This window comes from Poecilia latipinna, unplaced genomic scaffold, assembly GCF_001443285.1.
Source record: "Poecilia latipinna isolate Pla-1442-1.1 unplaced genomic scaffold, P_latipinna-1.0 Scaffold279, whole genome shotgun sequence".
NCBI classification, from domain to species: domain Eukaryota; kingdom Metazoa; phylum Chordata; class Actinopteri; order Cyprinodontiformes; family Poeciliidae; genus Poecilia; species Poecilia latipinna.
The window spans coordinates 237682-254267 of NW_015112895.1; the positions used below are offsets into that span (position 1 = coordinate 237682).

Below are 16586 nucleotides of genomic sequence, written 5' to 3' on the forward strand. Positions count from 1 at the left end.
AATGGAAAAAGGCTGAAGGGTAGTCAGCTCTTCATTTATACCTGCCTTTTCTGCAGGTTTAAAAATCTGCATTTTTAAAGGTAATTAACTTCTATTTATATGCTTGTCACATATTTAAATGCTTATTTTCCTTCCCACTCTACTCTCCTTGGAAAGGAAAACTAAATTGAATAAAATTTTTATGGCATTTTAAACCATGACATGTGATTACCTGGACTTAACAAAACAAGACTAAATAACTCAGACAAACTGTTTAGACTTCGTAGAAAAACATTTTTCAATTATTTAATTACATTACCAAGATAACTAAGTAATTTTGTATGAAACAAACATAACATCTGTAAAGCGATAGCCACTCACTGCTCCAAACAGCCGTCCATCTCTGTTCATCGCCAGATAACGGTTTGCACAAACTCCTTTGATGATCACCTCTCCCACTGAGGTCGCCTGTAGCTGAAGCTTTACTGCAGACCAAGATAAAATTTTATTTAAATTGAGTAAACAGAAAGCATTTGTACTTTCACAGTGGAATGTCAAAACACACACAGAGAGAAAGAATGAGTGATTTGTTTACTGAATGAAAAAAAATATAAAAGTGCAGCTTCAGATTCAAACTGAACGCTCTCCATTTCATTCAAGATTATCCATGTTTCGCCACAAGAGACACAAATAATGTGGAGGATAGGTATATCTGAGGAATCACAGCAGTAAACATGATCATAAAGTAAAAAAAAAAAAAAACAACTATCCAATCACAAGACCCTGGAGATGAAGATTCTCTTTGCTGTGAGTTTGTGATGCAACCAAATGCAACCTATTGTTGCTTCTAAACAGCTGAATTTTGTTTGTTTCTGCAGTTGTGATTGAAACACATATGAGAAGGGCTTAAACTTAAAGTAAATTTATATTTTAAGTTTAAGCAAAAAAAAAAATTGTTTGGTTTTTTCAGAAGAAAAAAACAAATTTCTTTGGTTTTATCAAAATGTCTCAAATACCATAAGTGTCACATTTTGGACCCAAAACATATAAAGACATATAACTGAATGTCAGTGTATATGTTTAAAGTTAATTAGGCCATTCTAAAATGTTTGAATACTAATAACGTGCTCATTCCCTGGGATATAAGTATGATGGAGACAGATGTCTCATTGCTGCTCTTTAAAACAAGAAAAGTCACAAGAACGTTCTTCTTAGAACGCAGCCAATCTGTAAATGCCATTTGTTTTCCTTGGTGCTGATTGACTTTTCTCCCAAGAGTGAAGATAAGTAAGACTGTAGATGTTAGTTTCTGTGGTAGTGCTAAGAGCTTCCACTCTTTATGTTAATGCATATTAAGGCAGTTATAACCATTTTTAGAGAAGTCTAAAAATGCTTATAACTATAGATTATATCAGGGGTTCACTGTTATGTTTGCAAATGTACATATAATAACAAATATAGATTTTCTCTCTGAATAATTTGACAACAGAATGTCAAAAAATGACCAGTATTTCTTAAGTCTATTTTTCTTGTTAGTTTGGAAAATATGTGATTTTTAATCCCATATAATCTGTGGTCTATTTTCAATGTTTCCTTTATTTTAAAACTTAAAAATAGAAATGTTTGTTCTTTAAAAATTACCAAAAAAAATCCTTTACTGAGGTTTTTTTTTTTTCATTAGTGCAAAAATTGCTTTTTGGTTTGTAAAGTCTGCAGATGTCTGACCGAGAGAATGTGTGGAGGGCTCACTGTATGACCATCACCATCAGAGATAATATTACACAGAGATTTGTTGTTGGCGAACACTGCTAATTCATCTTATTTGCTTTGGAGCTCCTCCTCTTTAAATCTCTGTCTGGCCGTGTGGTCAGAAAACCGGGCAGAGAGACATAGGAGTCAGGATATGAACCTTGCCCGATATGATTGATGGAAGACAGGATTTGAACTTTCCCTTCTCTCTTCTCTTTCATTCTGCTCTGCATTCATGAAGCATCCTTTTAAACTAGTATGGAAATTCAGGCATTTAAATTTTTTTTCTACTTTTGAGAGGCTAATCAGCTGCTCCCAGTATAATAACTGTCTCAAACTAAAAATATAAGAAAAAAAATCCTTTCAGTTGCACAACATCCCAAACCAGAGGGAATAACTGTCTGAAAACAAAATCCTTCAACTTAAAAAGCAAAGAACAAAAGTCTACAAACAGAAAAAACATAACTCAACATCATGCAATCTGAATGTCCGTATGGTCCAACCTCAAGACATTTCATTTTAGGGGAGAAGACCAAGTTCCTTCCTGCTTTTCAAAAACTTCAAAATATTATCAGCATGGATGCCTATAATTGTGATAATGGAGATTTTGTTTAAAAACTGTTACATTAAAGCCAAACAGGCTTCCTCTGTGTTCTGCCTATCACTGTGTGACATTGGATATTAAAGTGGTGGTAATGAGTCCCCAAGCACCACTGGTGACCATGTGGCAGCTTCGTCAAAACCAGATGAAAATCATCTCCACTTCCTTTTGTTTGTTAGGATAGAGACTGCTCATCTAACCAGCAGGAACCCATGTGTAGCAAGCCACCAAAAAGGAAGAAGGGGCCTCATAAGATAAATTACAGGATCTGTCTTAAATTAACCCACATTAAGCCTTTCAGTGCATCTGTCTGAAGTTAGTTAGATGGTAGAATATTTCAAGGACAGATCAAAGAGGTGTGTTAGCCTAAATAAGAAGGTTTGCTGCTTTAGGTTTGTTTTTTCAATATATGTCCTTTCCTGAAGGAGGACAGATACCAGTGTCAAAACTGTGTAACATTTGGGATTAAAATACAAGAAGTAGTCAGTGGTGACGTCCTTGTCCGAGGGCTTTGGGATAAGGAAAGCAGTATTTTGTGGATCACATGTTCTCTTATGTTTCCAGCTTCATCTGGCAGGTCTGTCAGGGTTTAACAAAAGGAGCATTGATGCAAAGAACTAAAATCACAGCAGACTATTTGAGTGAAAAGCTCAATACTCAACGTAATGAGGAGTTATTCCTTTATAAAACAGTAATATTCTCCAAGAAATGTCCATAGGGAGAACAGCAAGAACTAAAGGACATTTTAGAAACAACTACCAAGTGTCCAAACAATGTATTTGTTTAGCTTCTCATGGCTGACAGGTTGCCCTTTATCTTCAACAACTCTGCCAGGCATGTGTTATCCCAGGAGGGGAAAAAAGTCCAGCTCCATGTTCTTCCTAGTCCCTCCTACTCACTAATGAAAGTTCAGGACATACTTTCAAGTAATCAGTGACCTGGAAACCTTTATGGGCATCATGGTTGTTCATTCAAAACAAGCACACACATGTTTTTACTTAAGGGTACATAAAAGCTGAGCTGACTGACTATATATAATCTGTTATAATTTCTGATGGCTTTGAGAGAGAGGGATTTAATTTGCTGTCTTGTGTGACGTAAATTCTTCAGTGAGTGACTCAGCAGGGTGAAAACACAAACTAAAAACATCATCCATTCAAATTCTTTGTCATTTAAAAAAAAGTTTACTAACCTGGAGGTTTCATGCTTCTCCTAGGTTCTCCTACATTAACTGCAGAATTAACCTCAATAAGCTGGAAGAGTCTCTTTCTCCTTTCATTTTCTGTTACACATTAAAGACCTTAAAGAAGCTTTGTGTAGTGCCCAAAGCAAGAAGAATGAGACTGGAAATACTTACTGTGAGGGTCGCTTTTCTCCCGGATTCCATCCACACCTCCGTCGGGTTTAATTCTCAGAAAAAAGCCTCCGTTTTTACAGTACAGCCTCTTGGGGTCCTTGAAGCTCCCAGGAGGAAAGCCACCACTGGCGCCGTCCTCAGGTACAGCGGGAAGAGTTGTGATTTCTCCCGTGGCCATCTCCTCCTTTCAAGCTGCTTCCTGACAACTGCTTCGTCTCCTTCTTGAGAAGTGCAGGAGCCCCGCCGTGGCCTCCCACCTCCCACAAACTTCTCCCTCCTCCCCTTCTCCGCAGCCCTTCACACAGACTGATTCCACTTAACCTCAGAGGTCAGTACTCCTGAGAAGCCCCCTGTCAGGGCGGAAAGTGCCCTTTAAGGCCTGAGAATCTAGAGGGATCAATCTGATTGGAATCATTCATTTCTCATAGTTGTAGCAGTTTGATCTGCTGCCTGTAGAGCTGGCTGCCTCTCTGGCGTACATGCAGAAGGGTTTGCATGCAGATCCCTTCAGTTCAACTCTCTTCTTGCAGTTGAAGCAGTGCAGCTGGCTTAGATCTCTGATGAAGGCTTTCCCTTTTGGGCCTCAGTTCGCATGCGCCCTAGGAGCAACCAGACACACACACACACACACACGCAATGCTCACGCCCACTAATCCTCGCCAATTTAACCAGCCAACCCAGTAGAGGTTGGGAAAGGGGGACGGGCAGCTTGGAATCTGTCACTGAAGCCTCAGAGAACTGAAACCAGAACCATCAGCAGCAGCAGTATGTGAACAGAACCACTGTTTTCATTCATTCACTCCCAGAGCAGGAAAAGAAGGCTTAAGAAGCCATCCCAGTGACTCAGAGGGAAATTCGCTCATAATAAACTATTTCTAACAGAAAGCCCAGGAACTTGCTGAGAAATGAAAGCTTCACTGAATTAGTGTAACTGTTATTTTCAACTTGAAGAACAGTTTTAGGATTACTGTTCTTCATGTTGAGAAACTCATCCATGTTCTTTATCTTCAGTTGAATTCAGTACTGCAACATTCCCTTTACAGGTCTGTCTGCAGAACGCTGCTGCTCATGTTCTCACTAGAACCAGGAAGACAGGGCACATCACCCCAGTTCCAGAGTCCTTAACTGGCTCCCTGCAGCTCAGAGGATAGACTTTAAAATACTTCTGTTAGTTTATGACGCACTGAATGGCTTAGAACCAAAATCTGCTATTGTATCAATCTTCTAGATCACTCAGGTATTCTGGTTCAAGTGTACTCTGCAAACTTAAAAAAGTAAGAGTAAAAAAGTGTTTTGTAAAAAAAACTACCTAAGTATTGTGTAACAACACCTCAGATTTAATATTTTAAAATATCAGATGAGATCTATAGCTTTGTGCAAATTCTGCTATTGTAAATATAACTAGTTACTTCACATCTCTGATTATCTGCTGTGTTTCAATCTGTGAGGTGGATCTGAACATCATAATTAATTTCTGGCCATATAATATCCACTTGGAGTTTGGGTTTAACCTAAAAAACCTGCCCCCTGGACAGACTGGCAGATATATCTGGTCCTCACAACCGAGAGGACTCTTGGAGCAATCTTCTAACATAAATACCACAATAATTATTAGTAAGGTTATCAGAAGAACAAGTTTTAATTTTTAAGGTTTTATATTCTTCTCTAATCCAGATATTCAGTTAAAGCATAGATGAGTTGCTCTGAACTGTCGGTCGGATCTGCAGCTCCCCTATCATTGCCTTGTGGTTCTCATGTCTCACTCGTCTACCTCGTCAATGTCACCACACAGCAATGCCCTGGTGGAGCTGGGGAAGCTTTTTATTTCACTGAGCTAATTTTAGCACACATGAGGCTCTCCCACAGGAAATGGAAGTTCACGCATGTCATTGCCACCGTAAATGTCTAACATACAAAAAGGGGAATTCTGCATACAACGGCAATACTATAACATTACATCACCAGTTCAAGCGTGTTCCTTAAAGTTCCCCTTTCTATTGAGCAGCTTTCAAGGGTGTAAGTGTGTTTACTTGCATACATTTATTAAATATTTAAAATACTTTTAAATCAGCTAATATTCTCTTGAAAGTCTTGCTTTGAGGTAATCAGTGGTCTGCAACCTACAGCTTTGGAGCCACAAATGGGTCTCTGGACCTTTCACAGTGGCTCTGAATAACTTTGGATAAAAATGAAAAATAACCAGCTAATCTTTTTAAATTTACATATGACACAGTTTCCTTTTTTTTTTCAGTTTATTCCCACAACATGCGCATTGCATTTCCACAAAGAATGACACTAAAAGCTCTTGCAATATGTTTTTAGATCTGGGTTCTTGCTATTAGGTTGGAATCAATGTTCTGTTTTGTTTTTTTACATTTTCCATCCCACTGAAAACAATCCTCATCTTTGCTAATCTTTATTTTAAATCCTAACAATGATAAATAAAATTGTGTTTCACTAAAGACAACAGCAAATTTTCTACAGTAAATATTTGTCTAAAGTTATAAGTTATCTGCTTTTAAAAAGTCATGTGATATTTGAGGCTCTGAACAAGTTTTATTTGGCTGGCCTGAGAGTAAAGAATAGATACTTATGTTTAAAAGATTACTGAGCCCTGGACTGATTTAAATGTTTAGAAGCAAAGATTTGACAACAAAAAAAATTCCCGCCTTGGATTTTTAAAGAATAATTAATAATTTGTCAATTTCAAAAGTTTACTGTGACTATGTTGCAACTTTGAATGAAAAACCCAGGTCACTGAAATGTTTTCAAAAGGTTTATTTTCGAAGATTATGTCTCTCCCTAGTGGTAGAGAATAGACAGAACACTATATTATCTATGTCACTGAGGACAAGAAAACTCATATAACATGACTTTAACAAAAAAATAACTTTATGCAAATTGCAAAAATTAGAAAACCAATAAATGAAAAAATTATTGGAACAATCAAAGCAGCATCAGATTCCCCTCATTTTTTTGGCCAGTTCCTGTGATGATTTCTGCATCAGTCTGTAGAACTAGTAAAACTAGGTCTAAAGCTTTCCTCCACGCTTCCTGCTTTACACTCAAGTTATCATAGATGTTCAAAGCCGGTGCCTCATCTGGTTTCACTGCTGAGAAACCTGCATCCTCTCTTTTGCTCTGTGAAACAAGTTGTAAAAACTTCTCTGTACTTATTTCATCTCTGTGAAATTCCGTCAGTTGCTTGCTGACAATAGTCCTAGCATTGGCTGCAGTGAACCTTCCGGTGTTAACCATTACAGCCGTTATGTAATCTATTAAACCACCTGCCATGAGTTGTAGCACGAGACCTCTGTAGAGGTTAGCTGCTGACCCAGTTTTGCTGTCTTTCACCCTGTCGTGTTCTGCTTGCTTTTGTAGCTGATGAACACAAAGCAACTCGGCTCCTCCAGCACCAGGCAGCAGGGCTCCGTCTTTCAGTGCATGGTGTAAACGGTATGCACAGGCCCAGAACTGGTCCTCCAGGGCTTGCAGCTTGCCATGTACGCAACTTGTGACAACCACTGTGACCAGCCCACTACTCCTGCCAGTGGAAATGTTCACAGCTGTTAAAGATTTCCTCTCATAGCTGCTGAGGTCCCTCCAGATCTCAACATTAACACCATCACCGACACAAGACTCTGTTAACTGTGTGGCATAATTTACTGGAATAGCTCCAGTTGAGCTGCCAATAGTCTTCAAAACAGAAGAGTTGACCTTCTCCACCACGAGAATCTGATGCCTACAACAGTGCTGAATGACCTTCTGGCTGACAAGGCCAGCAGTTAGTATCAGTTTCACTTCCAGGTTCAGGAGTAGTTTCACAACCTTATCCACCCATTCATCCTCTTTGTTTGAAACTGACAAATCCAAGTCCTCACACACACATTGTTCACCTGGTAGGCTTTTGAAGCCCAGATGGCGGTAGGTCTGAGACAGATCTCCAGTAATAAGAGCAACTTTCAGGGGTTGTTGTTTTACCACATGAGCAACTGCAGCCTGCTTGTCAGATAAAAGAAGAACGCAGCCTTCAACAACACATGCGTAGTCCTCTGGCAAACCAGAAACAAGACAAGTTAACATTTTTGAAATGTCAAACAAGGGATCTCTGATATGTTGTTGGTTTGTCTTTAACAGCATCTGAGCAGCTTCAACTGCCAATTTCATAGCCTTTTCACAACCATGGCTCAAAGACTCAGCAATGACTATCATGTCAGGCTGATCAGGATGCCGAACTGTGGAGAGCATATCAGACTTGGCCTCACAAAAATGTCTGCTGAGCTTAACCTTTCTTTGTCCACTCTTGCTTAGACACTTGTCATGAAAGTTTGCCATCTCTATGGATGCGTCGGTAGAAGCTTTCTTTGTACCTCCAGGTGCAGCGGTGCATTTCTCCATTACAGCGAGGTCCTTGAATGAAACTGAAAATTTCTTGCAAACATCCAAGCAAATATCAATCCCCTCAGACATAGCTGTGATTATGTGCTGAACTGAAATGCCTCTCCGGAGGCTGTCCAATGCAGCACGGCTCCAACCTCCTGCAAGAAACAGTAAGCATCCAGACCCTGTGCGGTACTGCTTATGATGGCCTCGAACAGTCTCATAAACCAGCTGACCCACCGCGCATGTAGGTTCCAGGTTCTCAATGATACGAAAGCATGAGCACACAAGAACCGAGTCCCCACTCGATTCATCTTGAATGAACTTGTAGTTTTTAAACGGACCAACGGAGGATCGTATCCTTCCTGAAAGTGCTGAGAGTTTCTGGAGTCCAACATGTTGCCGACTGTTTATTACTACGCCTTCCAGCATTATCCAGACTGAAAAATAAAAGAATCAGAAACACTCAGTGTCAGCAAATATGATCTGTTTAATTAATAAATTTGCTTAACATTACTTGTGGAAAAAAGGTTATACAGTTTTAAATTTTAACGTTGTGTCCTAGAGAAAGCTATAAGTTTCCAAAGATTCTTGGTTTGCTTACATTAATGTTGTATTTAAGATCAATGCTTTACATTTTATTTAGCAGGAATATTCTTTTCAACAGAAAATCTAACTCAGGACAAAAATGTCAGCATAAGGAAGGACTAATTACTAATACTAAATATGTCTAGTTGATGTGTCACACTTCAGTCTCCTCTACATGACTGTGGCTTTTGGGCACGAGGCAATGTCCCCAAGTGGTAGGTATACTAAATAAGCAGGTATACCAAAATAATATAAGCCAACTATTGTCTGCTTCACAGATGGAGTTGTTAAGTACAACACCCAAAGCTTAAACAATCATAATGCAGCCCATGCCCAATAATCACTTTTCTTTAGACCAAGTACAGGAAAATAAAAACAAAAAATAATGTTTTCACAATTACTGTAAATACGCAAATGAATCAGGAGTTAAAGAAGTGGTTCCAGACCAGCGAGAGCTGTTGCACTTGGGCCACTGACAGGAAACGAGGCCCCAACATCAGAGCTGCCATTTGAAACAATGAAATGGGTTAAAAAAAATTTAAAGAAGGTAAATGAGCGCTGGAAAAACAACTCCAAACAAAACAGTAAATGTGAAAAATGGAAGCATACAAGAATACATTAATTGAAAATTCAAAGCAATATTGCCTTGAAAATAGAAAATACACCATAAAAGAAACAAAACCCAAAACTATATAAGCAGCAGTCAAAGTTTAAAAGCACACTGTAAGAACTTGGTTGAAAGAAAATAAGATAACAAATGTGCATATTCAGAGGGAATGACGCTAGAACAGTTGTTCGGTATCATGCCCATGAAACATATAAACGACTGCCTTAAGAACACCACCACATTTCCACAGTCTGTGATGATGTGGAGCTGCATTTCTATTTGTGTCCATCCAAAGCAAGTTTGGTGATATTTAAGTCATTATTCAAGATAATAATACATTTGTTCAATTAAAAAAAATATTTTAACATCTGTTCAGGAAAGAATTGTTAAATGACACAGTCAACAACCAGTGCAGACTTAAATTTGACTGGAAACAGGTAGAAACTGGAAAAATGGAGCTCGACATACAGAGCTGATCTGTCAACTTCAGTACAAGAATGTTGGAACCTTCATGAAGTTCATGGCATGCCTCAAAAATGTCAACCTGTCAGACAACACGGAGATACAAGCAAAAAAGTTTATTTCATGACTCCAAATCCTACTTGTTCATTTGATCTGAATAAATCATGTGCCATTGAGAACAATACTGTGATTTAATCCTTATGCAGTATATTAACATAAAAACCAGAATGTGATGCTCTAATTCCATAGTTTACAACATTCAAACTGGTTCAAAATCGTTCTAAGTCCACTTTTAAAATAAATATAAAATGTTTACTTTATATTGAAGACGTTTTGCAGATAAGGCGCGTGCAGGCTACCATTAATAATATTATTAATGAAGTTACCCGTGTTATACCTGAAATACAATAAAACAGTCTTTTCTGAAAAGATATAACTGTTCAGATTTTATTTATGAAAACGAGCCGTTACCTTTATTTTTAAGTCTGAACCGCTTGTTTTGTTTTAAGCTCTCTTCCGGACGCGCGGCTTAAAAAAAAATAATAATAATGCGCATGCGTTAAATGCCCTAGTTGCTGGGCAACACAAAAAATGACTTAAGGCGATTGGTGGAAACTTTTAAAGCCCGCCTGTACTACGTTAAGATTGGTTAACAAGACCATATTTCGTTTTTTCCTACCTTCTATTGGTTGCCGGGTGTGTCCGTTAAAAAATACAACCGTTGCTGCATGTTTTGTTGACATCTGATTAGCAAACACAACTTTGAAGTTTTCGTCTTTGGTGGATTCGAGTTTTTAAATGGTAAAGCTGTGCCGAAGTGTTTAATATCTCATGTCTGCTCTGTTCACAATGTTTTATGTTCATTTTAGTCTTAAAGGCGTTGATTTGTTTTGGGTTTTTTTGTCTCACCATTAGCCGAACGAGAGCTTTTGCTAGCTAGCTTGGTTCTTCTATACATACGGCTTTTCTTCTGGTAATTTCTGATCATGTCTGTTTCTTAGGCTACAAATTACCGGAAATCTGTTGCCTCAGCGAGCCAAAGGAAAAAGTCATGTTCCAAAGCTGATCTGACGGAGGAGCAGAAGCAGGAGATCAAGGAAGCTTTTGATCTGTTTGACACAGATGGAACTGGGACAATAGACATCAAAGAACTCAAGGTGGGCTTTGTTAAAGATCAAATGTTATTGGCGCTCACAGAACCTTATTGGCTGTTTATCCTCGCTGCAGGTTGCCATGCGAGCCCTAGGCTTTGAACCAAAAAAGGAGGAAATCAAGAAGATGGTTTCAGATATTGTCAAGGATGGTTCTGGAACCATTGATTTTGATGACTTTCTTTCTATGATGACCCAGAAAATGGTGAGTGTTGGACAATGATAAATATGCACACGTTGTTCACAGAGTTAACTCCTGTTCACTCTGACAGTTAAAAAAGGCCTTTAAAGTAAATTAAACTTTTATTGCTCTAGTATTGTCTCCTAATTAATTGTTTTATATTTGAGACTTCAAGTAATGCCTCCTTAAAATAACACACAGCCAAGTGCTGACAACAAAATTGAGTACACATGTAAGTGTAAAGTTGATCCCAACATGATAGTTCTTATGTAGTCCCAAACCATTGCACTCCTACCGCCAAACTTGACTGTGGGCAAAACACAGTTGTCGTTGTACTCCTCACCACCATCACACGCTTGATCCAGATACATTTATCTTGGTCTGATAAGACCACAAGACATGGTTCCTGTAATTCATGGTCTTAGTCTGCTTGTCTTCATCAAACTGTTTCTTTATAGTATAATTACAAAATATGCTTCAGTTACATTTACTTTAAAAGAAGTACACCATTTAAAATAATTGTTTAACATGTTTTTCTCCATTGGCAACTGAAAATGAGGCAATGTTGTTTCTCCCACCAGGACAATGTTCCAAATTTCAACATAGTGACATATTATAAAGAAGACAAGTGTTGTTCTATCATTTAATGGGATTGGCCATAAAGAACTGACAGCTTGTTTACCATAGTTCTGCAGACAAAATGTCTAGTGTTGGATGCAAAGGGAAGACATATTTGGAATTAGTTGATAATTTAGGGCTCAGAAGAGAAGTTTTAATCTGTTTACAGTAATCCCATGTTTCTTGTCTCCTGTGATGTTAATAGAATGAGAAGGATAGCAAAGAGGAAATACTGAAGGCTTTCCGGCTGTTCGATGATGACTGCACAGGAAAAATCTCTTTTAAAAATCTCAAGAGAGTTGCCAAGGAGCTGGGAGAAAACCTCACAGATGAAGAGCTGCAGGTAACTTTGGATCTTTTATAATATTGCTAAATTATCCATTTCATCTGATAAGTTTCAGTAAAAGTTACTTTGATATAAAATATATTTCTTTTCTTGAGCTACAGTGCAATAATCACATATGTGGGCTGTAAATGAATCATCAGTGAAATTATATTAAGGAAAATATCACAATATTCCTTAAAGTGAGGACAAAACACAAAGAGGATAACAAAACTGTCTGACACATGATCTTAAGAGTCCAAAGTAGAAATGATTCCTTTTTGGGAAAAACAAAAAACAAATCAGAGAACAAGATGTGTTGGAGTTCATTTATTATTTTATGTACTCAGTACCTGCGGTCATAAATATAGGAACATCTCCAATTACAGTATCATCAAAAAGTTCATTTCACAAATTTATTTAAAAAAATTTTTTTTTAGTTGTTAATGATTATTTACAGCAAATGAAAACCTCCAAATTCAGATTCATTGAAACTTACAATATCACATAAAATTGATTAATAATACGACTTTGCATTCAAACCTGTGTCTCTACTCAAAAATGTGTCCAGTAAGAATTTTGATTTGTCATGATTATAAACTATACAACATATATTAGATGCCAGAGCGGTATTTGTGCTCCTGGGGCTTTGATTGTGTTGCGGCAATGTAAATGGAATGATCCAAGGTTGAACAGTGTAGAACTGGTGCACCACAAAGATGTGTTTTTGTGTTATAATGAGGAACCTCTCAAGATAATGCATCTGAATTAGAATTGTTTTACTGAATGGTGCTAAGTATGAATGTCTTAAATCTGAACTTTCATCCAGGATGGTCAAACCAGTTACCTGTTACTTGGTTGGGGCTCCTTTTGCTTGAATTCCGGTATCAGTGCATCACGGCATGGAAGTGAACATCTTGTGGTTGTGCTGAAGCGTTCAGGAAGCCCAGCTTGCTTTAGTGCTGGTCTTTATTTTCATTATTGGATCTGAATGGACTTTTCTTCACTATCCTCTTAAGGTTACAGTTGTCCCTGTTTCTCCCACAATTTTTTCTTTCTCTCATCATTAATAGGGATGGCTATAGCTCAGTGAACAGCTATCTTCTGTAACAAAGATGTTTTATAGCTTACCCTCCTTGTTGAGGGTGTCAGTGACTGGATAATTTGGTCATAGTCTTCCTCATGGATGTGTATGATGATATTTTAATTTAATAAAATAATTGTGGAGAGTCTAAGTTCTTTTATGGATCAGCTAAATTAAGGTTGTTCTATCTGATATTTATTACACCTATCTGGTCCAAAAAAATACACATGCCATGAAAACTCTCTACAAAAAGATTCAATCTGTGTAAAAGGTGCAAACTTCCGACGCAGGTGATGGAGGCCGCTTCAAATTAGTCTCCTTCATTTTACCAAGTGGTCATCTCTCACTGTTCTCAGGTCAGATGCCCTTTTCTTAGTATTTTCAGAGTTAGAAATTTTATTTTTAGACAATTAAAAGGTTGCTAATATACCAAGTTAAAATGCTTAAATTTGTTGCATCAGAATATTTGATAAAGTTATTGGGATGACATGTACATTGTTTTATTTGTGTGTAGTTTACAAAACAAATTTAATTTGTTCAAACACAATTTGTATCTTGAAAATGAGTAAGAAGAAACAACTTTTTAAAATAAAATTTCCATTACTATATTCAACACTCACATTATTGCCTCATGGCGTTGCTGCTGTCAGCACTTCAGTATGGAGTGCTGACAGTTCTCAGTTCATCCAGTTAATTATGCTGCATCCGACATCAGCTTGGTTCATGCTAAGTACCGAAACTTGTCACTTTTTCCTTTATTGCCCACATCTTATTTGGCCCCGGAGGGAGAGGCTTAAACTCAAGCTGAGGTCATGGTAGGATCAGAAAAAGCAGAGAAACCACAACTCAGAAGCGCTAATGTCGCAGCAACACACATAGCCTGTTGCTAAAACAAAGCCAGGGTTGCGAACATCTAGTAGAGCAGAATCTGGTTTGACCATCCTGGATGAAAGTTCAGATTTAAGACATTCATACTTAGCACCATTCAGTAAAACAATTCTAATTCAGATGCATTATCTTGAGAGGTTCCTCATTATAACACAAAAACACATCTTTGTGGTGCACCAGTTCTACACTGTTCAACCTTGGATCATTCCATTTACATTGCCGCAACACAATCAAAGCCCCAGGAGCACAAATACCGCTCTGGCATCTAATATATGTTGTATAATTTATAATCATGACAAATCAAAATTCTTATGATAAAAAGGATTTCTCAGTAACAGTGAAAGGTGCAATAATTTCACATCTCTAAACTGTAGGTTCCAGAAACGCCTTAAATAGCTTCCAAATTTTGCACTAATTCAAGCTTTGTAGCACCTTTTCAGTAATGTTGGTAGTACTGAATGCACAGCTTTCAGTCATTGAAGAAAAAATATTTTAAGGGTAAAATGTTAAAATCAAGATCTGATATTGCATATCAAAGATGAAGCATGAAATTCAAACTGAAGGATACTAAATTTTAAAGGGGGAATCTTATGTAAAATCAACTTTTTTGAGCTTCACATGATGTTGTAATGCTATTCTCTCATTAAAAACAAACCTGGATGCTGCTTTGATTCTTTTATGTTTGTTTGAGGAATCCTTGATTCTCTGGTGCAAACATTTAGGGGTGCCTAAACGTTTGCTCATACACAGCACCCTCTATTTACCCAAAGCTCCTTCTCAGAGCTGCAGTCTCCAATTGAGCCTCCGCCTCACACAGCAACCCTTCACCCACTCCAGCCCAATTAACTCCTCCAGACTAGCGGCAGCAGCAATTAGCAAACGCCTGGGGGAAGTGGGAAATGCATGTCTGCTGAGCTCATCATAAGAACAACTTCTCAGTCCAAAGCTCCTATGTACGCTTATAAAGAGTATTACTGTGATGATGTGCTGAAGGTGGAGTGTCTGAAAGAGTAGAGGCTTCTAAAAGAGACAGAGACCAACCTCAAGGCGTCAGATTGCGAAATCAGATTTCTCTTAAGTAATGCCTGATTTATAAATTATTTTCATAACTGAAGTTACCATAGTTAGTTGATTGCAGTATAAACTGGCACTATGTGCCTGAAAAATACGTAATAACCCTCTTTAAATTTTGTTAGGTTTTGTCCTTTAGAACAATGGCTGTAGAACCAAACATTTTTCCATAACAAGCTATTTTTTCCTCAGACTTATCCAGGTCTGGAAAATGATAAAAGTAAATTCCCAACTGAATTTACTTTGAATCTTTCTACCAGCTGTGTTTTAAAACCTTGAAAAAGAAAAACGGAAATTTTTAATTCTCAAAAAACAAACAAAAAAATGTAAATTAGATTTTTTTTATTGTGGAGTTCAGCAAATTGTAATTTTGTAGTTTAAAACATTTTATTCTTACTTTTTAGTCATGTAATATATATATATATATATATATGTATATATATATATATATATATATTTATTTATTTATTTTTTATTTTTATGTGGATTGTTTCACACGATTCCCTCTTTAACATTCATATTTGTCGGCCTTCAGGAAATGATCGATGAAGCCGACCAGGATGGTGACGGAGAAGTCAACGAGCAAGACTTTCTACGGATAATGAAGAGGACCAATCTGTACTGAAGCCGCTGAGTGTTGCAGTTTTAAAACCTTTTCAGGATTAAATTCTGACTTTGTTCCAACTATTTTTACTGTAGCTTTTCTGGAACTAAGACAGGTTCTCTTTGTAAATAACTTTTTTAAAATCCTGTGTCTTTGTACCGATTCTTTTTTTCTATAAGACAAATAAAAACAATCACAGTTTTGTCTCTTGTTTAAAGTAATCGTAAAGTGTCAGTTTGACAAGTTTTTTTTATTTTTTTAATCGACTTTCTTGTTGAAACGGAGGTGGTGCAATGCAGAAGCAGGTTATAGCAGTTCATGAAGATCTTAGTGAAAGTGATTTCAGTGCATTGCATTCACTGTTGTGCAACTTGCAGAGCGCAGCGTGCCAATGATGGTCAGACAGACAGACAGACATGACTAAGTTGATGTTGACTAATTCGAATTATCTTACTGTAAATAGAAATCAGCAGAATGAACCTGAGATGAGTAAGTCAGTAAAAGTGACTCTCACTTCATGCTTTGAGCTGAACTTGGTATCGCCTGAACGAGATCTGTTTTACCTACATCTTTTGATCATCTTATAGGAAAGATGCTCCTGCTGATTAATTGTGACATGGAGCGGAAGTCTGCTTTTGTCCAAAACATTGAACCTTGCTTAAATAAACAGGATATGTAATGACGTGTTTTTCCGAACCGTCAGACGGCTGTCTATTATTTTGAGGATGCTTGCCACTGATTATGAAAGTTGTGATAACCTGTTCTAGACTGCGACAGAACCTCAGGTGGAAAATTTGAAAAGTTCTCTCTCAATATGAAATCCAACATTTGAAAAACATTCCATACAAGAAATGTTATTGATATTTCATATTGTTATGCCTGGTTTGATCAAAAAGGATTTTTCAAACATTCCTTTGCAGATTTCTTTTGTTTCACTTAAGTCT

The 16586-nt window shown here is 37.4% G+C and overlaps 3 protein-coding genes across 7 annotated transcripts in view; 1 reads left to right on the forward strand and 2 right to left on the reverse strand.

Moving 5' to 3' along the window:
* The window catches only part of fgf2 (fibroblast growth factor 2), an 11163-nt gene extending 5814 nt beyond the window's left edge, over window positions 1-5349 (reverse strand). Inside the window, exons 1-2 of the mRNA XM_015033780.1 lie at window positions 3687-5349; window positions 361-464 (exon numbers count right to left, since the gene is read on the reverse strand). Coding sequence (XP_014889266.1) covers window positions 361-464; window positions 3687-3864 — 282 coding nt within the window. The 5' untranslated portion in view covers window positions 3865-5349. The remainder of the gene's footprint in view (window positions 1-360; window positions 465-3686) is intronic.
* Window positions 5350-6444: 1095 nt separating this feature from the next.
* On the reverse strand, window positions 6445-10237 carry bbs12 (Bardet-Biedl syndrome 12). 5 transcript variants are annotated; one of them, XM_015033772.1, is made up of 3 exons: window positions 10195-10236; window positions 9730-9805; window positions 6445-8506 (listed from the first exon to the last, which is right to left on the reverse strand). In XM_015033772.1, the coding sequence occupies exon 3, from the start codon at window positions 8496-8498 to the stop codon at window positions 6633-6635; it is 1866 nt and encodes a 621-aa protein (XP_014889258.1). In that variant the 5' UTR covers window positions 8499-8506; window positions 9730-9805; window positions 10195-10236; the 3' UTR covers window positions 6445-6632. The 5 variants fall into 5 exon arrangements, with proteins under 5 accessions (XP_014889258.1, XP_014889259.1, XP_014889260.1 ...); XM_015033773.1 differs by lacking the exon at window positions 9730-9805 and having other exon boundaries at window positions 10040-10237; XM_015033774.1 differs by lacking the exon at window positions 9730-9805 and having other exon boundaries at window positions 10195-10230.
* Window positions 10238-10412: 175 nt separating this feature from the next.
* cetn4 (centrin 4) lies at window positions 10413-16344 on the forward strand. Its single transcript, XM_015033779.1, has 5 exons — window positions 10413-10524; window positions 10725-10880; window positions 10951-11079; window positions 11879-12016; window positions 15574-16344. The coding sequence occupies exons 1-5, from the start codon at window positions 10522-10524 to the stop codon at window positions 15661-15663; spliced, it is 516 nt and encodes a 171-aa protein (XP_014889265.1). The 5' UTR covers window positions 10413-10521; the 3' UTR covers window positions 15664-16344.
* The last annotated feature ends 242 nt before the right edge of the window (window positions 16345-16586 follow it).